The sequence below is a fragment of the Homarus americanus genome, unplaced genomic scaffold, assembly GCF_018991925.1.
Source record: "Homarus americanus isolate GMGI-L3 unplaced genomic scaffold, GMGI_Hamer_2.0 scaffold34345, whole genome shotgun sequence".
Lineage (NCBI taxonomy): Eukaryota > Metazoa > Arthropoda > Malacostraca > Decapoda > Nephropidae > Homarus > Homarus americanus.
Genome location: NW_024736072.1, coordinates 1,397,562 through 1,422,480, shown reverse-complemented (window position 1 = coordinate 1,422,480; position 24,919 = coordinate 1,397,562). Strand labels below are relative to the sequence as shown.

The 24,919-nt window shown below is 36.4% G+C and overlaps 2 protein-coding genes across 5 annotated transcripts in view; one reads left to right on the top strand and one right to left on the bottom strand.

Moving 5' to 3' along the window:
• Nucleotides 1-11,318, top strand: part of LOC121871910 — a 46,327-nt gene extending 35,009 nt beyond the window's left edge. The window contains exons 9-10 of one of the 2 annotated variants that reach the window (XR_006089981.1): nt 9,956-10,102; nt 10,295-11,318. Coding sequence is in view for 1 of the 2 variants with exons in the window: in XM_042374511.1 (XP_042230445.1) it covers nt 9,956-9,979 (24 nt within the window). In the remaining variant the exon portion in view is untranslated. Of the gene's footprint in view, nt 1-9,955 lie in introns of both variants that reach the window. The other variant, XM_042374511.1, reaches the window with a different exon arrangement.
• Nucleotides 8,076-24,312, bottom strand: LOC121871914 (protein AMN1 homolog). 3 transcript variants are annotated; one of them, XR_006089983.1, is made up of 8 exons: nt 24,133-24,312; nt 20,869-20,971; nt 20,137-20,288; nt 19,389-19,589; nt 17,548-17,667; nt 16,645-16,856; nt 9,581-9,749; nt 8,076-8,795 (listed from the first exon to the last, which is right to left on the bottom strand). XR_006089983.1 is itself a non-coding variant. In XM_042374514.1 (7 exons), the coding sequence occupies exons 2-7, from the start codon at nt 20,922-20,924 to the stop codon at nt 8,725-8,727; spliced, it is 780 nt and encodes a 259-aa protein (XP_042230448.1). In that variant the 5' UTR covers nt 20,925-20,971; nt 24,133-24,309; the 3' UTR covers nt 8,077-8,724. The 3 variants fall into 3 exon arrangements, 1 of the variants encoding a protein (XP_042230448.1); XR_006089982.1 differs by lacking the exon at nt 19,389-19,589 and having other exon boundaries at nt 8,077-8,795; nt 16,719-16,856; nt 24,133-24,309; XM_042374514.1 differs by lacking the exon at nt 19,389-19,589 and having other exon boundaries at nt 8,077-8,795; nt 24,133-24,309.
• Nucleotides 24,313-24,919: the final 607 nt, after the last annotated feature.

Here is a 24,919-nt window from a genome sequence, read left to right as displayed (position 1 = left end):
AGAGTTTGTATCGTGTGGGATGTATGTCCATATGATACCAAATTTTAGCTTAATGTTAGTGTTTCAATAATAATTTTCAACACCTATTTGAAATTGAATTTAAATTTTATATATACTGTATCTCAGTCATTATTATAGGCAATTGGAAAGAAAACAATTATTTTCTGTGCCAAAAATATACCATGTATGTACTCATAATGATTTTTAATTGTTAAATGGCAGCAACACTACCTGCCTGCAACCTGTCAAGAAGTTAGAAGGGTAGAGTAGGTTTGGTATAATAACTAATATGATGTTTCTATTATAGCTTCAGTACTAGGATGGTACAGTATAAATAAATATATCTACACAGAACAGGTTTGATGTATTGAACACCAGTCATAAAATCATCTACCTTACACCACTACATACCATACTTAAAGCAATAAACCATTAGTTTTAACCAATAGTTATTCCAATAGTATTCCCTTAAAGCTCGCAAGGATAAGGTAAAATGGACCCCACGAGGAAGCAAAATTCGCGAATTTTTCATGCTGGTTCCCAAAGTGTGCAAAATACAGTACATATAGTATAAATAGCTATATGCACATCTAAACATCATTATGTACGCATAACCCTTAAACTACTTGGGTTTAAACAACGCTGCCCTCGCCTCTCCACGGATTGGACTATGGGTTGAATGGGGTGCAAGGGAGGTAGTGTACTACGTCTGACAACTTCCACTACTGTACTGGCCGTGAAGGTCTCTACAGTCTTTAGCGCTCCCCTCCCTGCCTTAGGGCGTGAGGGGAGAGAGTAATGCATGGTGCCATTGTTACATGTAATCAAATTTTAATATAATATATGCGGAAAAGATTCCCAATTACGCGCTCCTCAACAGTTGATGTTTATCTGGCCTCCAGGCAGTCATACAAGAAACCCTTCATTGGATGGTGAATACTTAATCTAAAGGGAAAAATTAGGATATGTTCCACACTGACTAAAAGTCAACAGCAATGCTATGAAAGCTGTGGAAAAATAATTACAATTATCACAACCTGTACTCAAATGTACTAAGTTAATTACTAAAATTTTTATGACTGATGCAAACTATGGTATGTTTATACTCAAATTAACCACTATCTTACAAGAATTCCAGTAGTGCAAGTTATATTCTGCTAAGTTGTCCGTAGCATTTTATAGGCAAAAAAATTAAACTCCCTCAATTGCATAATCATGAGTCCCTGCCCCCTGCCACTGACAACTAATCAGTAATCTACCCTCCTGGCTGTCAATACCTCACCTCCCAGCCAGAAGGCAATGAGAATTTTAGAGGGTGGTTTTAGGCTTGAAGTTTTTCTCTTCCAAAATGGCACTGACTTGACTTAGCAGAATATAACTTACATTGTTGGAATCCTTGGAAGATATCAATTAATTTGAGTATAAACATCATATAGTTTGCACAAGAGATAAAATTTTTAGTCCATTAGCTTTGTGTATTTGAGTACTGTACAGTAATGCAGTGTGTTGCTCTTAATTATGGCTTTTTCACAGGGATATAACTAACCCAAGTGAGCAGGATATGCCGTCATGCCATAATTGCCATATTCTTTACTTTGTACATTTGTTCTAATGCCTTCTTCATGTTTCCTAATAATTTCCTGTTTCACTTGAATTGAAATCGCCTTTCTAGATTTCTTTTGACCCATGCTGGATTCAATACAGTAATTTCACCACTAAAATTTTAAATTCACTAGCAAATTAAAGATTATTTTATTTAAATCAACACTGCACTATATATTATCAATGTGTTAAATAAATTTCGGAATGACCAATAATTGTACTGTAAAAAATGTAAAAATACTCTGTGTTCAAGAGACCCACAAGCAAGATGTTTCCTCCACTGTACAGAGAGTTAAACAGACGCCTTGGTGGGTGAGTGAAGTGGCTGATGGGCGCACCAAAAAATAGTTCCCTTTACTGCATATATTATCAATTATGTTAAATGTTAAAATGACTAATAATTTTAATATAAAAGCACAAAAATATTAAAGAGCACAACCTTCTTGATATTTACTCCAATGGAAAAAATGTAAGCCTAGAACCGATTACTGTATTGGCGGACTAGTTTACCAGCGCTGCATAGCCAAAATATCTTGTCGTTAGAGTTTTGGTGAATCAATTTTTTCGTTAACGAATTGAAGATTCTTATGGTAGGTAATTAGTTAACCGAGGACCACTGTATAAAAATAAAAATATTAGAGCACAACCTTCTTGATATTTACTCCGTTGGAAACGAATGTAAACATAGAAGTGATTACTGTATTGGCAGACTAGCGATCAGCTGATGTGCACAACAAATGTGTTTGTTGGGATTTCATTAATGAAGTTTTGTTAGTTAATCAGACTGAAAATCCTTATAGAGCTAATTCGTGAACTGAAATTTCGTTAACGAGGAACCACTGTGTATATATATATACCTAGATCACGGCGCACCTACAGTGATTTACTTGCATATATATATAACCACTGGTTATAGAGCTAAACTCCCTGCGTGGGTGCAGCGCTGTATTCCCGCAGTGTGTGTGAAAGTGAGTAGACGAACAACTCGTCATCAACATGGCAACCAAAACAAACACTATCATTGATGCACCGCAGACGCTTCCACAAAAATCTCCGTTATTCAAAGAATCAGGCGTTATTATCGAAAATGGGTTTTATTGTAACTTACGTTATTATAAACGTTATTGTGAAAGTTATTAGTAATTACTGTGTGTGTATATATATATATATATATATATATATATATATATATATATATATATATATATATATATATATATATATATATATATATATTATATATATATATATACACACAGTAGATATATATATATATATATATATATATATATATATATATATATATATATATATATACAGTAGGCTCTCGCCATACGACTTTCACAATAACGTTTTCGACAATAGCGGTAGTTACAATAAATACCAATTTTCGATAATAGCGTCTGGATTCTCTTGAATACGAGATTTTGTGGGAAGCGTCCGTGTGCATCAGTGGTGCTGCAAAGTCGGTGATCAATAATGGCTTCCGCATTTTTGCCTGTGGGGGTTAGGGGAGGTGGTGGAGGGAGTGATTTGCCGCCTGAACGCCCGGGAACTTTTAAAGTGAATGAGAAAAAAGATCCCAAAGCTAAGAGACAAAGCCACAAGAAGTGTGCCTACTCGGTCAAGGATAAAGAACAGATTGTTGAGCTCATTGAAAGTGGTGCACGGAACATTGATATTGTGAGGAAATTGAACTGTCCTGAGTCTACAGTGCGAAATATTAAGAGGAACTTAGAGGAGACCAAGAAGAGTATTGCACTGGCTAAGAAATATTTCGGTAGTGATGGAAATGCGAGGCGAGCTATGAATGATAAAAGTGATAGAAACAGGTTGTAGTGATAACAGAGCATTTTCTTTTGAAATGGTTAGCTTGTAGAATGAAAGACAGTGCAAGTGTTAGCGGCCCTCAGATACGGAACAATCATCACACCAAGCACCTCAAAAACTCCCCCAAGCTAAGTGTTATATTACTCAAACTCTTTATTTTGATGATTGAATAACAATTCTTTTTATTTCAGCAAACAAAAAGTGTTAGGAGGGCTTCTAAGGGGAAAAATTGGGTGAAATTCTTGGGGCGGCGGCACCAATAAACCCTTTTTACATGTATTTTAATGTCACACAAATAACGTTTTCGCTAATAACGGCGTTTTTCAGGCACCTATTAAACGTTATTCGCGAGAGCCTACCTTCCATAAGAATCTTCGCTTCGGTTAACGAATTCCTTACAAATTTTTCCCAACATGTTTTTGCCTGCATTTGGCTGCCCACCAGCTGTAGTATTAGTCCGCCAATACAGTAATCGGATATGTTTTTATAATCTTTTTTATTTTAAATATTTCTATGGTTTAAAATTTAATATAAATACAGTGGTTCCTCGGTTAACGAACACAATTCGTTCCAGAAGGTCGTTCGTTAACCGAATCCATTGTTTCAATGGGATATTGGGTAATTGGTTCCAGGTCACTGAAAAGTACATACAAAGTAAAAAAAAAAAATGCAGTAAAGTACACTTACTTTGAGGTGTGTATGTAGAAGGTTCCTGGTTGATGATGATGATGGGAATTAGAAGTGGGGGTGGAGGAGAAGGGAGAAGAGAAGGAAATGGGGATGAAGGAGAAATTACCTTTCAGGGGACCCATGTTTGATGTAGTAATTTCACCAATAAAATTTTTAATTCACTCGGTATAATTCAAGATTATTTTCTTTAAATCAACACTGCACTGCACTATATATTATCAATATGTTAACTAAAGTTCAGAATTACCAATAATTTCAATGAAAAATGCAAAAATATTCAAGACACCAACAAAATAGATGCTCTCTCCATTGTTTTCAAAGCCCAACTGACGCCTTGTGACTGACTCGCGCATCTGATGGGCGCACAACAAACTAGTTCCCTGTACTGCATATATTATCAATATGCCAAATAAATGTTAAAATGACTAATAATTTTAATATAAAAATGCAAAAATATTAAAGAGCACAACTTTCTTCATATTTATTCCACTGGAAACGAATGTAAACATAAAACAGATTACTGAATTGACAGACTAGCCCATCAGCTGATGCTCACAACAAAACGTGATGTTCGTAAGGATTTCGTTAATAAAATTTTTGTTCGTTAACCGAGGGACCACTGTAGTTACAGAATTATAGTACAGGTACTACATAAGAGTGGTCAGTCACCTATGGCCAGAGGGAGTACAGTATCAGACTAGTGAAGAGGTTCCATCCAGTACACCATAATCATAATAGTGGTAGTGTCCAAAGGTAGCAAAATTGCCTCTCACTATTGTGTCTTGGGTTTAATCCCCAGCCTGGATAAAAAGTGAGAAGGGCATTATCTAATCAGATCTCAAATTCGCCCACACAAGTGTGTGTGAGCTACTAATGCCTGTAGTTTATTGGGTACCCACTTACAATCTCTGTAAGGTGACATGCAGAAGCACTACATGGCCCAACAAGGTAACATGCAGATATCATGCTTGCCTTTTAGTGTGACCCTACCATGGTTTTCTCTTGGTACTCTGGTTTCCTCCTGTACTAATATTGAATACTGCAGCTCATAACAAACAACAGACTAATTGCCCATTTGCTAGTAAGGTGGTAAGTGATGGAAATTGTAAATATTTGTATGAAAACCTGGCAGTAGGTAGAGAAATAATAATTTGATTCTAAAATAAATTTTAAAAGTTATTAATCCTAATTACACTTTACAAATTTGCTGTGAATGAATTTGGTAGTTACAAGTATGCAAACTATTATGAGATTACCTGCAAGGCATTTTTTTTACTTTCTGAAGTTGTTGAACAGCAATATGTTGAACATTCACTAACTTGCTTAGCTCAAGGGTGAATCTGATCAAGATTGACCACTGAATTGATCACTGGCTGTTTTAGTTGATTAATTATCATACATCTAGCAATGCCATTAAAGCCGATGAGAAGCTAGGTGTGTGGGAGGCCAGCACCAGTAGGTCAGGAAGAAAAATGATCTGCTAATCAATAAATCAATTTCGCAAAAGCATTCATTGGGTTGATGAAGACAGCCAAAAATTCTACTGTAATTCAATCAACCAGACTTTGGAGTTATCAATGAATGATGACCTTTCCAGAATGTGACCAAATGTGAAAGAATTCATCAACTTATCTGAAGCTTGATTGTACTGCATTCAATAGAACTTCACTTCATGTCTGTAAACCATTTTCAATTTAAAAATTGACAGCATTACAAAAATATCCCTTCAAACATTTTCAGGCAGGAATATTTTGATTCAAATATACGTTGATCTATAATTCAGCTGAAACCAAAGTAGCACATGAATAAGCACTGCAAAAACCATGACATTAAAATTTACTTAACTGGTGATGTAAGAAATTACATTAGAGTTAGGAACCTGACAAGAAAGACTGCAAGAGACATGCAATATGGAGAGCTGCAAGAAGGTAATCGTAGCTAACCCACACAATCGTGGAAAATGGCCATAAAACAATGATGATGATGTCAATGAAAATAAGGATACAGGGAGCAGACACACTATCTGCCTATGTCATTCATGCAGGTGAACATACTTTACTGTATTTTGAAAAGAACCCATGATTGATGAATCATCAATCAATGATGATTAATCAAACTTCTCATTGATAAGTTTTACAAAAGGCACTAACATACCTCATTGTACTCAAGGTTCCTTTAAAGACTCGAGTACAACATGCACAGCACAAACTTGTTATACATATTATACCAGAATAAAATTGTTTCACTGTTTACCATAGTCAGGTTGGTGATCTAGGTGAATAATTTTCAAGCATTCATGTCATGAATTCCTATCATTCCCAGTGCAGGTCGAGCATCAACTTCTGTCTTAAGATGCTTTGTGAGACTGCCAACCGGCAGTATATGTACAATATAAACAATGCAAATAGGCTAATTGACAGATTTTACTGTATCTATTACTTTATTTTTTTTATTCACTTTCATTAATGCTGCAGGATGATGTTTCACCACTACACCAGTGTTTCCTCCTCCATCTGCATATTCTACACACATGCAAATCCCAGACTATCTATTTAGTTGCTGCTATTGAACTCAATATTTACCATATACAGTATGGACATGTGTCCTTGATCTTTAGTGCATGGCCTTGAAAACTCTGATCAATGTGAAATCTTGTCACATACCATATGTAGTCAATTTTTCATCAAGATAGTTATTGGTTGAAAGGCCATCATGGACACAAGATGTTATAGAACAAGAACAACAACAAGGAGGAAAAAGAATAGATTAAAGCATGTCTCCATAATAACAACAATACATACAGTATTTGAATACCAAATTTAGTTGAATGTAATTTGTTTTCATCTCATCAAAAGTTTGCTCTTAATATCCAGCAGGTGGTGCCTGCCACAACACCACCGACAAATAGTTTTGTAAACTTGGGCATTTAAGAAAGGACCAGAAAGGTCTTCCATAGGTATCAATGTACAGACCCAGAGATAATGCACAAAAGACGACTGTATTTCTAGCTTCTAAATAATACTTGTGATTTAGGAAGTTGAAAGGTTTAATACCTGTTGGAATTATTTTACTCCCCTGAAATTCTTTTAAACCCAAATTTGGGTTTTGAAACAAGGTCACGGTATTACCGGTTCTATGAAGCTCTAAAGTTCCTAATTATTATGGCTTCTGAGCTGCTGGATACTAAGACTATGTACTGTACTGAAACATTATTGTAATAGGATAATAATAATAATAATAATAACAATACTGTAATAATAATAATAATAATAGGTAGTACATGAGTAGCCGTTACTGTTTTTCAACAGTTTCCATGGAATTTTGGGCAGGAGGTACAGTCACTCATAAATGAAATGGGCCCCCCCTGGGTGAGAGGTCTTGTAACTGGAAGCAGCTCAGTTCTGGTAACAGTGTACCTGACGCAGGGGTGGGGGGGGGAGGTGGATCACTGCCTTCTGCATGAATCACTGCCTCAGATCATGTCTCGTTTCATGAACAACTAATACAAGGTGAACACAACACCATAATTATGTTAACTTTGGGCATTATATTCTAAGATCCTAATATCATCACTAAATTAATCTTATTCATCTCATTATACCTACACTTTATATCCATGGTTTGAATGGATGTAGGGGAGAGGCCTCTTCTTGTCGTTAGGGAGGGCAGAAATGACCATAGGGGCAATATGGTCTCAAACATCGCGAGGTAAGGATACCCTGCATGTTATTCATATAAGTTCAGTCACATTGTGAACCTCTGTGGTCGTATACAGACAAATATTTGTTCGATATTTATTGCAAAATGAAAAAACCAAGAGGAAGACTCCAACAGAGAGCATATAGGTAACATTTCATGAACATCTAAACAAGGTGAATACAATACAAGTGCCATAATTATGAGACATGACCCAAGGCAGTGATTCATGCAGAAGGCTGTGATCCACCCCCCCCTGCATCAGGTACACTGTTACCAGAACTGAACTGCTTCCAGTTGCAAGACCTCTCACCCAAGGGGGCCCATTACTTTTATGAGTGACTGTACATGTAGTTGTTGTGGTGGCCCAAGACAATAAACACACTGTTGGTGCTTACTATGTCACATATTAAAGATAAATGATAATATGTTACTAAGTACTGTACTGTAGTAAGTAATCATACTTCATTATATTCATCTAAGAAGAAAGATCAAGAATTGGTCACAAGCTATGTCAACACGGGTCGGTCAAATACTTCTGTCAGTCAGTGAGCGATTAAGTCAGGATTTGCATTGTCAGAGATTAATAAATCTAAAGAACCAGAAAAGAGAACTGAAATGCTAAAGCTAACATTTCCATTTCCCACACTATATGGGATAACATCCCCTAAAGTTAGCTTATCTTGGGGACTTGATATGGTGAGTGGCCAGCTCAGCACACACAGTTAATAATGCCCTACCAACTCTCTGGCCATGGGACTGATTCCATGTTTCTTGAGTTGTGGGCCAAGAGTACTGCCAACTGAACTGTGGTGCCCCACATGGTTGATATTAAAAAAAAGACAGCAGTGTAAGACAGCTGCAAGAATGTTAAATTGTTTCTCCAGTATGAGTATCACAGACATATCAGTACACTGTCCAAGTGAGCTGCTTCATCCTCCAGGCCTTATATTCATCCACTAGCTCTCGAGAACGATCTGGGAAAAAAATTATATATATATATATATATATATATATATATATATATATATATATATATATATATATATATATATATATATATATATATATATATATATATACAGTATATATATATATATATATATATATATATAGTTCGTTTAAAGCACCCACTTTACCTTTTCTGCTTCATATTTTGCTTTTTATTGGTCAATAAGCATATACAGTAATTAAAAAATAGTACCCTTTCACATATTAATAATAAAGTACTGTACTTACTAATTATTATATTGTCATGAGGCAGGAGGTGATTGTATGACATACACAATGTAAGCCGCTGAAGGTGGAGCGGAGAGTATGTTTTTACTGCTAATTTCATTGACTATGTACTGTACACTATTCATATTTCTTAAGACACTTTTACTGCCTCCCCAGATGCATCTGTTGAATTACCCTCCCTCCCCTATACCAACTGGATTTTGATTGTTTTCCCCTGGGTTGGGGATACATGTGTCTGGTGCTGGACCCGTCCGGTTTGTAAGGGGATCCGGTTAAAGCAAGACTCAGTTGCACAAGATAATGACAAGAAATTCAGCAAATCTTTAAGTAGGAATTCATAAAAATCAACAGCAAGAAAATGGTCCAGGACAAAATATACACAGTGAACAAAGAGCCTAACACTCTTTTTACTAAAGGTGACAATTGTTACAGCCTAAAACTGGTGAAGACATGACTGTAGTTACTAAAATGGAGGTTGAATAACAAACTGCCAATAGGCTTTTTATGACCAATGGTGACTCACCTGACAGTCTTGGGCAGTGATGGAAACACAGAATGTTGAGATGAGTGCAACAATGACAAATTGATTCAATGCTGTCATCAGTAAGTCGCACACAACCATCAATACGCAGCTCTCGCAGACTTTGGCCAACACCTCCACTCACTAACTGCTGAATACCTATGTCACTTATCTGAAAAGGAACCCCCAAAATATACAAACTGATAAAGATAAAACAACTACAATTGAGCGTAAATATACATATAATGGATCACAAGACGATTATTTCACCTGATGATTAAAAAACATAATGCTAAGCTAACCCCCTCATGTAGCTGCATCAATACTATTTTATGATGTCAACACTACTTAGCATCAAACAAAACTTTATATTTCTAGGAGCCGGATACTGTTCACCATTGATGGAGAAATATTCCCCAAAAAACTGCTCATGTGTTGAATGTATCAAAAAGTGGACAATTGGTAGAGTTTGGCAACCCAAGTTATGGGAGCTACCTGTCCCCTCCCCCCATCAGAAAGAGTGAGGTGAGTCTGGCTCAAATTTGTGTTGCCACTATCTTAATTTTTGTCATATTATTTGTGGATTATTCCCACCAACCATAGTGAATTGTGTCATACAATCATGTCTAATATTTGCATATTATATTTGTGTATAAATAAGGAATGTTATTTGTGTGAGGTAGTTGATAAAAAGTAAATGCTTTGGCTGGGAGACAGTCGCCAACTGATTCCAGTGAGAGACAAGGGCTGCGTAGCCTCCACCACAACTGCCGTTGTGATGCCTGCACACGCCAGCCATGATGCAACATCTGGCCCTCAGGCTTTAATTCCCTTGTTGCTGTAGGTGATGGGGGGGTAGGCATGGGGATGAAGCCAAGACTGTGGCTTTAAAGCTGAAGCCATTGGAATGTCATGGAGCCAAAGCAAAGGTTTATCAAGGCTTCGTGAAACCTTAACACCATAATTTTATAATAAACTGTATTACCTTATGTTGATGGGAATATGTATGGTATTCTCAGTTACATCAAGGCTTTGAGATAAGCTGATTGTTTTGGGGGTAAGTTTTGACTCTCCCTATAACCTGAAAAAGGTTACTAATAGTAACAATTTATCTTACTAAATTTATTTTTATATACAATACTGTACATAAACAGTAATTTAGAGTAAAAAAAATCACAGAGAAGCATTGGAACAAATCATCATAATATATTCAAAGGTATCTTACTATCTTTGATCTCTTCCAATGCTTAGGTCAGGTCCTTGTGAGAATAGACCAGTAGGGATAACTTGTGATATCAGTGTGCGTTTCAGTTCATATAAGGTAAAATCAAGGTCACATGGCCAACTCATATTTCACCTGACCTCACCCTAAGTTTACCCTCCTCGGCACTGCCTGAGGTGGAGATTCTGATCTGATTGATCCATGACAATACGTTCTCGTGTTGGCACTGGTCACTGACATGCTGGTCAGTAATTTCGGTGCCAACACAACAACCCATGTCACTTGTCAAGTCAGGTCAAAACTGTGCCCCCTTGGATCTACCACTAATTTGATATATTTAATATGATCTTCTTAAAATTACAGGTAAATAATATGATCAATGTGTCTGTGTAAAGATGAGAATCTGAAGCCAGACCCCTGGCTTTGAAGTTGAAGCCTTTAGAAAGTTTTCAAAGCAAGTCTAAAAGCATAGCTTCCAGAAGCTGAATTAGAAGCTGGCTTGCCCTATATCTAAGGAGGAGGAGGAGGAGGAGGAGGGGGGGGGTTGATGAAGCTGAGCCTTCAGTCAAGAAAAGCAGGTGGACCTTATCACCTGCATAAAAGGTTACTTACACAAGCAATTACAGTTGGGGGAAAAACAGAGAGAGATGTTATGTATGCACAGTGGCGTGGTCAAACCATGTGCTGCTTGGGGCGAGAATTCTGAGAGACCGCCCCATCACAGCTATATCAAGGGGTTTCACTGAGAAGCTTCCTTGATAAAATTATTAGCCATGATTTTGCATGTCTCGTTTATATTTTCATTTAAGTCTTTAATGATGATTATATATATTTCCTGGATAATCCAGCAAGATGTCAAAATTTAACAACCTGAAAAAGGCAGGTAGAAACAAATTAAAAATAGTTTGCCCTGGCTGGGATTTGAAATTCTGCTCACATCGGGTATCCAGTCAGCCATGATGTTACCTGACAACTGCAATTATACATAACTTCTCAGTACAGGTATACACTGCAATCACATAATGCTATACAAAATCATTACATGTTTCCTTATCCTCGAATTTAAAGACATTTTATCTCTCTTGTTTCAAACTGTTCTGTACTATTTTTGTGTTTTATGCAAACATTTACCTGTAAAGCAGTCTAAAAATAAAAACATGGTGAAAAAGCTACTAGAATTATGCTGTTCAGTGTTCTAATATTCATCCCAAGTTAAACAATCATACACTGTTCACTTATAAAGCTTAGTGCAATATTCCTCATAATTTTAGAAATCATTGCCAAAGCTAGATACAATATGTTCGATGAAGATCCCTTTTTACAGGGAAGTATTCAGTTAAGTGACACAGTATATTGTTGCAATATTTATGGGAGATTCCTAGCATGCAGTCTAATACTGTATAAGAAACATTTTGTATCTTCAAATTAATTATGTATTGGTTTTTGTATGTTTATTTAACAAATACTGTTTAGGGCTATGATGTTATGATCATGTTTACGTGACACTTCACTTACCGTAGCTTGATGATAGGTGACCACTGGCTTATGTTGTTACACATCAAATTTCCCCATTATATTCCGAGATATGCAGACAAATGCAGACACACATTAAATATAATATAGTTTGCTTAATTTTGGAAATATGGTATGTATTAGCATCACACCTCATCATTCATCAATAGAGTTGTGGAGCAGCCTGCTCACCCACTGGCCCAAATGTACCTATACTGTACTGTATACCAGGGGTCCCCAACCTGTAGTTCAGTGCCTGCAGAACCATATTATGAAGCCCACAACGTGATACAACTTTAGAGTTTGAGAGAGAAGAACTGCGTGTTTGTCCCAAGTCTGTCGTGTACAGGATGTGTGTACACTAATTCCCCCATTAATGTCATTTCAGTCAAGTTTGTTTTGTTATAACATCGTTGAAAAAAAAAGTATGTAAATGATCAATGTACAACAATTTTAAAATTCGGTACGAAGGCTGTGTAAGTGACTGGTGTCATGGTGTGGGTGCCATACAGTATTTGCTCGGTGGTTGGTTGATGCTTTCCCAACATTCACTTAAAACGCAATTATAAATTTATTGGAGCTCTTGAACAATGAGTGCTTAACGTATGCACCACTACAGCCTGTGGTCACAAAAAAGAATTGGAAAAGTGTTACAACTGTATGAACAATTTGTGGGAATGCAGAAAAAATCAAATCATGTGTTATAAGTGTTACTCCATTATCTGCTGCAAAGTTAACTTGCAACAGAAGTGGCATTATGGTAAATATGGAAAGAATGCTGAACATGTGGATCGAGGATCAACATCAACGAAACTTTCCATGTTCGTTGCTCTCCATACAGGCAAAAGCTTTATGATTATTTGAAACTTTAAAACAAGAAGGTGATGGTGCTGAAAGTCAAACATTTGTGGCAAGTCATGGGTGGTTTGAATGACCTAAGAACGTTCTAACTTGCACAACATACACATTACAGGTGAGTCTGCAAATGCAGATAAATAAGCAGCTGCTACTTACCCAGCAGTATTGAAAAAAGGAATTGAAGATGGTGGATACACACCACCACAACAAGTGTTCAATGTAGATGAAACAGGTCTATTTTAGAAACAAATGCCAGCCAGAACATACATTTTAAAGGAAGGGAAATGTGCACCTGGTTTCAAGGCAGCCAAAGATCGCCTGACTCTCCTGCTTGGGGGTAATGCTGAAGGAGATCTTAAGTTCAAGCCATTGCTTGTTTATCATGCTGAGACACCAAGGGTTATGAAGGCTACTCTAAAGCTCATATTTCTGTTGTTTGGCAGTCAACAAAAAAGGGCTGGGTCACTAGAGCAGTGTTTGAAGAGTGGTTTACTGGACATTTCTGCCCAACTGTCAAGGAATATTGTAAGAAAAATAACCATGAACACAAAGCATTGCTGATTTTAGATAATGTTCCAGGCCACCCACCACACCCGGATGACTTGTCAGATAATGTCCAAGTGATTTTTCTGCCTCGAAACACGACTTCCATGATTCAACCTATGGATCAGGGGGTTATATCGACCTTCAAGGCCTATTATTATTTGAGGCACGCGTTCAAACAATTAACTGAGTTCACAAATGGTGAAAATAGGCCCACTGTAATGGAATTTTGGTGTGCCTACCACATCATGAAAGTGATCGAAAATCTGTCTGAGGCAGGGCAGGAAGTGAAATCAACAAATATAAATCATGTTTTGACGTAAAATCTGGCCAGAATGCATCGGTAATTTCATTGGATTTGACCAGCCAATAAGCAAAGTTCATGAAGAGATTGCTGGATTGGCACAGCAAGCTGGGTTAAATGAGGTAGAAGTAGAATATGTAGTGGAATTATTTGAATCACATGGTGAAGAATTATCAAATAATGATCTCATGCAGATGGAACAACAACGAGCAGCTGAGCAAGTGGACGATGAAAGTGAAGAGGCATTACCCGCACGATCCTTACCAATAAAAGATTTGTCTGAAGCTTTTGAGTATTTGGAAAAAGCTATGGCAATTTTCACTGAAAAAGACCCTCAAAGAGAAAGAAGTTCACAAGCCAATAGAAAAATAACAAATGCATACAACTGTTACATGGAATTGAAAAAAAAAAAAAATGCACACTTTTTTAAATGCCCCTCCGAACAACAAGCAAAACAAAAACAAGATCTAGCAACAGCAACACCACCTCGCCCTGAGGTGAAACCAGGCCCCTCAAGCATTTCTCACAACACAGTTGAGGAATTTGAAGTGGACACCTCCAGTGATGACGACGACCCAGATTCTCCTCTACCGAACAGTGATGATGAGGGGCAAGTGGGGCCCCAGTAGCCTCCCTACCAATCCCCACCACTATGTTCACTACTGCATCAGCCATCAAGTAAATATTATCTTATTTGTATTTATTAATCTTATTTGGATGTGTAGTATACACATTTATTAATATTTAGAATATAGAAGTATTGTTTTTGCTCTTTATTCATAAACTGTGTTTGAAAATTTTGACCAGAAAAGTACCCAAGGAACATAGCCCCTATTTATATCATTGTCTCTTTGGTAAAATCGGTTTCACTAAAAGTCGTAGTTTTCAGGAACCTAAACAGGACGCTAATTGGGGAATTGGTGTATTTACCCCAGACCGGGCCCAGATAGACAGCCAGTCTTCACACTACAGAGAGAGAGAGAGAGAGAGAGAGAGTTGTATAAAGTAACAGACTTTGTTACTGAAGTAAAAGTATTGTTACACTGGCAAAATGTCACTCAAGCAGAAGTAAAAGAATGATCTTATTCATAAAGTACTCAAGTACTGAAAGTAAAAAGTAACAAAAAAATTATTGTCTCAAATATTAAAATAAATCCAGTTACTTATAAAAAATAATTAACTAAAGATAAAAATAAGACAGCATTACACATGTATATTTTCAAATCTTTCTATAGAGATTAATTAATACAGTACTGTACTGTACTGGATTCTCAAAATTATGACTTCCAATCAGGATCTTTTAAGTCTAAATATAAGCCCAGCATGACCTACTGAAAGAGAATACTGTACGTTCAACAGGGATAGTGAACGGGCCGAGAGTATATCCATCCAACACTATGATCACTTTCTTCCTTACCCACACAAATATCGTCAACGTGGACTTATGGTCCGCAGACATAATGTTGTCTCTGCTCGCATTAGGTTAGGATACAGACCTATCTGGTATGATCCGAGGTGGGGGCTGACCCGCACTTTTCTTCATGTAAACTCTGTAACTGTCTCAACACTAATGCCTTTCAACACTACTGTATTGCCTTGACTGTTCCACTGTCAGGGACCTCCTACCACAGGGAGTGTCACTCACCACTATATGTCACCACCTACTTACTCGTAATCATTTAGATATAATTCTTGTATGCTACCCATAATTTGGTGGGTGCAAACTCCCATGGTCCTTAAATCATATCAATATTGTCTCCCTGCAAGACACAAGTACAAATGTACAGTACACGGTGAGTGTTGGTTGTAAAGCTTCTTTTTCGAGAGAAGGCAACTTGCTTGACTGCCACTCAAAATAGAACACTAAAAGACATAATAAAAGAGTACAAAACTGTACTGTACTGCCTTTTTCTCTTAATGGAGAATATAAAACATAGTATTGTACTGTATTTTATTTTCTATCATTTTTTATGCTTTAACTGTTCCTTCAGTTCTTGTAAAGACAATATTATTTCTTGTCACTGAACTGATTTCACTTGTTTTAGGAATACATTGGGGATTTTCTTGAAGTTAGGTACTAAACTACAATAGTTAAGTACTAATTTACAGTAGTTGCTAACTGCACACCTTATCTCCATGGGTAACAAGAAATAAAATAAATCTAAATGGATGTTACTTAGAATATTTCTGGTACATTTCAAGGCAATCAAAGGACAGTAAATATCATGAGCAGGAGTATACAATAAATGAACAGTATCACAGTACATATGAAATTATTCCACAAAATAGACTGAATAATAATCTAATTGTCTTTACAAGAACTGAAGGAACAGTTATAGCATAAAAATTTGTAGAAAATAAAATACAGTACAGTACTATGATTATATATTCTACATTTCAGTACCTCTTACTCCACCCCATCAGAAGTTGGAGTAAAGTAAATAGAAAGACAGATATCCACAGCCAACAATGGAATTGCTGATCCTCCTGGCCTAGGAAAAAATTTATGTTGTTCAACTGTGTATAAAGAACTTAAATATGGTTTGTTGCAATGCACCCAAAAGAACTTAAGCAGGATGTTCTTTTGACAGGACAGACTACCAGCAAATGCTCATACTAATACTATACCTGTGTTTTGCCAATATTCAAGCAGACAAGCTGTGTTAGATTTGCTAGAGCAGTAAGAGCATGGTTGGTAATACTTGTGGATGAGATGTGTACTTCCTGCAGCTGAGGACATCCTCCTACCAGTGATCCAATGACACCATCTGTCACTCCACAAAGACCATTAAGTGCAACCACTCTTAACATTGATTTTCCTTCACCTAGTCCCATCAGTGCTGAAAAACAGGTTCATCAGTTAATAAATATGAAGAAATTATGTATAAGCTGTGTATTAGCACAACATACATTACAAAAAAAGTATCTGGATGCAATACAGGTATACTGGGGTGCCCTTTGGCTCACCTGGGTTTTGCACCCAAAGTCACTATTAATTAGGAGTAAAAAAGTTGAAATTTTTGTAATTGTTATGAGTTAGCTGGTAGTTTTGATTACCTCAGGGAGTTGTGACCCTGCCGTGCCAGCTACTCCCGCCTTGTGGGTTGGCATTAGGAAGGGCATCCAGCTGTGAAAGCTTTGCTTCAACATGTCTGGTGGCAGCTGGGACAATCAGGGATGTACCCATCCCCTGGTCTCTACTGCATTTTCTGGGCTGGTATGCTGCCAGTACAATGGGTACTGGGTGAGCATTTCACAGGCTGGCACTTCAGCTTGATAGTATAGGCTATTCCACCATCAAGTGCATAATACCATGTGGCCAGCTTTAGTGCCATGTTGCGCATGGAAGGGTATCCCTGAAGCTGGTTGTGGTGGGTCACCCAAATGCCACTGGACTGCCATTATGGTTGAAGGTACATCACTATTCTAGCAATTGATCAGTGTGCTTCAGTTATCACATTTGTAAGGTACAGATGATAGAGGATAGTTTCATTAACAGAATAATAAATATTAATGTGAAGTGATACTTACAATTCTCTGAAAAATTATTGTTCTCAACAACTGGTGGTTCAGGCATATACAAAACTTTCAAACACTTTGTTGTCTTCAGGTACTCCACCCCAGCATCTGAGATTAAACAGGCATGCAAATCTGCAAAACATAAAAAACTCTTATTAATAGTATCTATGTTCTCTCTAAGGAGTGGATCAAGGGATATGAAACCTCAAAGAAGGGGGGGGGGATATAAGAGCAATGCAAAACAAGTGTAGACAGCAAAAGGACAGATCAAAGTTAACAAATACAGTACAGTAGATATACCCACACATACTTGATCCTTTATTCAAATTGATATTCACTATCTTTACCATCCACAGTGATTCACATCAATTCATTACACAAAAGAAATAAAAACAATAATTTGAGGAAGTTTTGGTACATTGGAATGTAGCAAGTATTCCGAGACTACAGGAGGTTAGCTCAATCCAATGGGTGAAGACAATCACCCCCTCCAATGTGGTGCCACCAAGCAGCCAGAAAGTACAGTAAACAAAATAATTACCAAGCATGGGATAAAGGGAGGAATGCGAAAAATTCAGCAAAATCCTGTTTTTTCTATTATTTTTTATAATTGAAATGGGACCCTGGTACTGTGCAGCAATTAAGTGCTCTACCAACCCTGTAAGGAACAGAAACCTGTCTTTCTTTCAATTTTCATTAAGATCCAGAGAGGAGTCATACACCTACTTTTGTCAATGTTGACTGCTGACTGTTCATTAGTTTTTATGAGCTCTTTCTTTATTTAATGCATTTAGTACTGATAACGTTCCACTCTTCATAACTGCTAGTTAACAGCACAGCAACTTTAACCCTTTCGCTGCATTTCCCGCACTGGCCATTATATTCTGGCTAACGTCAGATGATTTTCTTCAGCTTAGGGCAGTGGGTTGCGAAATAAATAAATTGGGTCGCAAAATGAAAATGGGTCGCGAAAATAAATACGAAAAATAAAAATAAAATGGGTCGCGAAAATAAATAAGAAAATAAAAATAAATGCACCATAATTTAGGCTTGGTTATTGTAATGTACACTCCACAGTCTAGGAAGCGACTGCAAGGAGAGCAGTGTTTGTCTTTGATTTACTCATTTCATATCATTACACTTAGGTTTAATGGGTCGCAATTCAAATTGTTGTTCTGGCTGTGGGTCGCAGTAAAAAAAGTTTGAAAAACACCGGCTTAGGGTAACCTCCTGCAGCCAAAGAGTTAAGATACAGTATATAAAATGAGCAGGTTATTGTTGTATTGTCAAAAATATAAGGCTGGAACTTAAGTTTTGGGTTACTATTGGTTTTAGGAGCACCCATAACGTTTAGGATGAAGTTGTTTTTCCTTGTACTCTACAGTACTGTATATGTTGATGTATTTTGATTAGACTTCACATTCATTTCTTGGGCAAATTCATGAAAACCTAACCAACCCAATCCAAATTGTATGGTAAAACCAAAAAAAATATCCAAACCAAACCTAACAAACCTGACCTGACCAAACCTAACTTTACCTAAGCTATCTTTATCTACCCAACCAAACTTTACCTAACATTACCTTTGTCTTGGCAATTTTGTTGTTTCATGATAAACCAAACTGTTAAGAATCAGTAGAATATAACCACAGAGTTCAATGTTCATTTTCATAAAGGGAGATAGAGCAGAAAAACAAACAAACATTATAGTGCTTTCATCTCAAAATTTATATATTACCAGTCACTGTACAGTATTTTGATTGTTTTATTTCAGTTTAAAAAGTACAATTTGGAGGGTTTTAAGTTCACACTAACAAGTACTATGTGGAATATATTGTGGACATCTTACTCACTTCATTATTATGTCCAGCCAATCAGCGAAAGTCTCGGTGTCATGTTATACTCCAGTGCATGCTCAGGCTTTTGAATTGAAATTTGTCAGTTGCAAGATGGCTTCTTTGTGCAAAGGATGCTCTTTCTCAGAATTGCAAGCCATTCAACATGTTTTTGTAAATAATGCTGCTACAATTGACATTTTCATGGAATATGGTATTCTGAAAACATACATAAAGTGTCTAAAGTGTAGTGTACTGCCATTATCGTTAAGATAAACACATTTAAATTTTCATGAAACAATGCAGAATTGCCAAGACAAAGGTTAAGGTAATGTTAGGTCAGGACAGGTAAGATTTTGTTAAAATAATGAAAATTGGTAGAGTGGGAAGAAGTAAAATGTGACACCCATGGAGATACAGTGGTTATGTCTCATAAAAGGATCTTTAATTTTCACCACTGTACTGTATACCCCTGTAAGTGTAACAACATACAATAATCCCATATACTGTACAAGCTAACATTCCCTAAACTATGGTGAGATAGGTTAGGTTAAATTGCTTGATTAAGTTACTTTATTATATTAAGTTAAGTTACTTTGCTAGATAAAGTTTGATTACTTTGTCTTATAAGTTATGTTACTTTGAGTAAGGTAGGTTAGGTTATTTGGTTGAGTTCTTTAAGAAAAAATTATTTTATTATTAGTTTAAGTTAGCTTTGGTTGAGTTAAATTAGGAAAATAAAAACTTATCACTGACTTCTTCTTACCAAGTTCAGTAACACGTGAATGAATAAGCCAAGAAAAAATATCATCAGTGCATTTGCCTCTTCTGGTTAATTTTTTTAAGAGCTGGTCCTTTAAAGTCCATGGTAGTCTTGTGTAGGAGTCTGTGGGTATCAAGCAAGCCTCATCCAGACACCTGCAACGAAAAATTAAGAACTATAATAAACTAACCATGGATCACCTGAAGATAAGGTATTGAATTCCAGCTTACTTCACCTGATGATCAAACAACCTAACACCACAGAAGGGGGAGTAGATTAGGTTAGTCTATGTTTGATAAGACTTTATTAGGTTGGGTTAGGATAGGTTAGGTTAGTTAAATATCAATGCTTCCACAGCCGAGATCCCTGGGTCAGTGTCTGGTATAGATTTCTGTACTAATCCTGTGAGCCAAGATGATTAGAACACTTTCAATGTTATTTTTATCTTAGTGTTATTATATATTTAGTAAAATACAGAAAGTTACCTGAGAAATAATAATAAAACAAATCCAGGTGCATCACATCAGAGCAAATTTCTTAAGCATGAAATTTTGCTTTGTAAATCAGAATTTATTCTTTTTAATTTTCATGTTTTGTAACAGCAAATTTTCATAAATGAATAATTAATAATGTGAAGGATGCCAGTACAATATTTAAAAAACATCATAACCAGTGGAACTATCAATCAGCCATGTATGATTAAAATACAATACAGTACTTTTATCCAATACTCACAGCTCCTGAAGAGTCTGAGGCTGCATAATAGGACGTGATGTACTTCCCTGAATCATGAGTCTTAATTTGGGATTGAAAAAGTTCCTGAAGTGTCTTGCATCATCTGCAATTATAAGTCAGTAATCAAGAGACAGAACAGTATTGTATAGTTACTGGAAACTTGCTAACAGAAGAGAATCGCAGAGACAAGGAGAAGATTTTGTAACAAGCACATGAGACAATAATTACTGAAAGATTTAAGGACAAGGTATAAAAGCAGTGGTGAATCCTCTGAGCATGCTAGGCATGCGGCACATGCTCACAGCTCAGAGCTTTTTGTTTGTTTATTCATCTTGAATAATAAATTTACACTTATACTCTAAAATGCAGCCTAGCGCTTAGTAACAGTACTGTGTAAGGGAGTGAGGCCGGGGCTAGCTCCTCTCCCAAGTGCATCGATAGGGGCTGTTTCACCTCGATGAAAGCCTGCGCGCGCAGCTCGCTGACGTCACAGTCATACCACGGTGAAATGGCAGATATGATGCGCCAGGCAGTGACGCATCAGTGTCACTCCACCCACGAGTCCGTGTGGGTCGTGCGTGTTGTTTACATTCTTCGGCTCGTGTGTGTTGTGATGCTTTTGCTACCCGAGTGTTATAGACTTATAGTGTTATAAATACTGTATTCTACTTGCGATGGAAACTGTGGTAGAAGAGGAAACTTGTTGAGTTAAGGAACTGCTGGAAAAGCCGTTTTCGAGAAGAAACATTTCAGAGAAAATTGAAATCGTAGGAAAACGTAGACCATGTCCACGAATTCCAGGACTTACAAAGAAGCATACAGATAAAAACAAAGAATATGTTAGGCATTGTAATATTATGCAGTACGAAAGCACGCATTGGTTGACCGGCTCAAATAAGTTAAACAAACTCTTCTGCTGGCCGTGTTTGCTCTTTTCAAATGATCACAGTGTATGGTCGAAAACTGGTTTTGATTATTTGAATACTTTGTCATTGGCGTTGACGTCAATTGAAAAACTCTGCTTGGGCACTTGAAAATAAAGCATACATTTTATGATGAAGTGACTGAAAAATTTATTGAAAAAAATAGGAGGATGGAGTTCGTTTATAAGTGAAAGCCTGAATGGGAAAGAAAAGGGGAGAAGAAACCAAGGAGAAGGAGAAAGGCAAGACTTTTGTACACATTTATATACAGTACTAAAATACAATTAAATTGTTTTTTAATTTATTTCACTTTTTCAAATACTTTTCCTTTCCCTTTTTAGGCTATTTTAAATTTAAAAGAGAGAATAAGTAGCAGGCTAAGTTAATAACACAATGGCATGCACAGGCCTACTTGAAAGCTTTTATTATCATATTATCTCAAAATAGAATTTAATGTTAAACCACCTAGGTACAGCACCCTCCCCCCCCTCCCCGCTCTAAAAAATCGAGAGCATGCTCAAGATCTTAGGTCAGGATTTGCCACTGCATAAAAGATACTGGTAAGTTAGATATTGTTCAACTAAGTATTTTTTTTTTTCCCCTCTTCACCACTGATCGGCTCGTTGCCGCTTGGGCGATCGGTTACATCTCTGTTACACACTGTTGGCAAGTACAGTACTGGGCATGCACCGGCTCCTGAATGTATCTGAACCGGCTCCAGTGCTTATTTACCTTCACTAATAAAACAGTACAAATGGGTAGATCCTGGGGGTGGGGCCCTGATCCCCCCTTTTCATCAGAAAATACCAATACTGTACTTGTTCTTTAATGCAGTATTGTACTCAGGCATTTTTGTATAGTGGAAAGTAATTTCTATTGACTTCAGAATATCTCCTAATATCACGTGCACCTGGCCTCAAAATGCCCATGATATTGGTCTCCTATTTAGAGAGAGAGCAGACGTATTTTCTATTAATTTGTTACAGTTAAGGTCAAATAAACACTTATTTTTAAAAACACATTGCTATTCATATATTAAAATCAAGCTTGTCCACATTTCCATTGTGGATCTACATGATATATATATATATATATATATATATATATATATATATATATATATATATATATATATATATATATATATATATATATATATATATATATATATATATATATATATATATATATATATATATATATATATATATATATATATATATATATATATATCTGTATCCACAATGAAAACGTGGATAAGATAAATCTTGATAAAATCCCGGAAAATGGAAACAACGAATTGCCTTAGCTTAGTCTTTATTCAAGACATCTTGGGAGCAGCAGAGATGAATATAAACATATATATATATATATATATATATATATATATATATATATATATATATATATATATATATATATATATATATATATATATATATATATATATATATATATATATATATATATATATATATATATATATATATATATATATATATATATATATATATATATATATATATATAGGTACAAACGGTCTCGTAAATTGGGTTCGAGTTGACATGCTCTGATGGATACGAGTTGTCCAGCACCCAAACAAATTCACGCCTTGGTGGCTCTTGAGCAGCTATCCTCGTTACACGAGGGGCAACCATTATATGTATATATAAAGAACTGTCTCCATATTTTAGTGCCACATTTGTGCAGTGGCCATCATCAGTCAACCAGATGCTCATTTTCCATAAAAAAAGGCAACCAACCAAACCTTACCTAGCTAATGGACATAGGTACCAAGCCTGGAGTGGAAGTGCATTATTTTAGGTTAAGTTAGACAGGGTTGGTTTGGGTGTTATTTGGGGAAGTGTTCATTTGCTTAGTGTAAGGGTCAATTGATGACAAAGGTGTCAATAGTTTAACTGAACAAAAACTTAAAAAATAAATAAATACGGTACCGTTAAGTTACAATTCCTCCAAACTTTTTTTAAAATTCATAAGGTAATAAACAAGTTTTCTTCTAAAATACTTTCCCTAAAGTTGTTCCTTCTAACAGAATGATTTTGTAAGCTATTACCCTATTTACATATAAATATATATTTTTTTCATTATAAATCAAAGGAAAGAACTTATGTATTCATCATCATGACAGACAATCACGTACATGCCAACTGGCATTAATTGTCCTTTAGCAATAGCCATTTTAACAAATCATGCTACGCTGACGTTAAAAACTGTTCTAATCACAGAGCGGCTGACACCCTGTCTGTAGCTACCAGAGGACCTGTGAGCCTAACACTAGCGGGTCGATGGTAACCAACAACACTTTGACACTATAACTTACCACCACATACTGACTCCCCGTACGTCACACACCATCACTGGCGGCCATGACACATCAACACCAAACAACTTCACAGTATTAACATATATGGTCGTCCGGGATAACACTCTTACTGCACGACAACTTATTGTATTGCGTGACGTCACAACGACCAAAGGCAGCAAGAGGAAGAATGTTAGTGAATTTACCTCGAACTCAGCCGCCGAACTAGTATTTTTTTCATAGACGAACATAACCTAATAGAACCAATCAGCGACCTAATTTTTAACTAATCACGGAAAAATTGCTAAAATAAATACCACGAAGAAGGCCACTGAACCATTCATATGTATAAATATAAATATATATATTTCTCAGCAGCAAAAAATCAATTCTAACATCTTATTAACTTACATTACAAGTAATATAAGGAAGCAGAGAGCCCTTAAGAAACTCAGCATAATACGTTCAACTTAACGATCCTAAAGCAATTTTCAATTGGTTTAAACGACTCGCTCGTGTAAATTGAAAGACACAACGGGTTCGCGGTTGGATCTTCAACACTAGCCATTTTCCAATTGTCTCACCAGCGGCCGTTCGGGCAGTTTGTATGTTCTTTATGAACTTTTTGTATAGTGTTAGTACAGGAGGAATCCAGATTAATGTAAGGAAACCTGCGATGTTTGGTAGAGTCACACTGGATAACACCCTTCCCATGTGTCCTGACTCGGACCCACGACATTGTATTAAGATACTCGCGGTACCACTTAATTAAATTGCACCAACAGATATTTTCTTGTCTAATTAC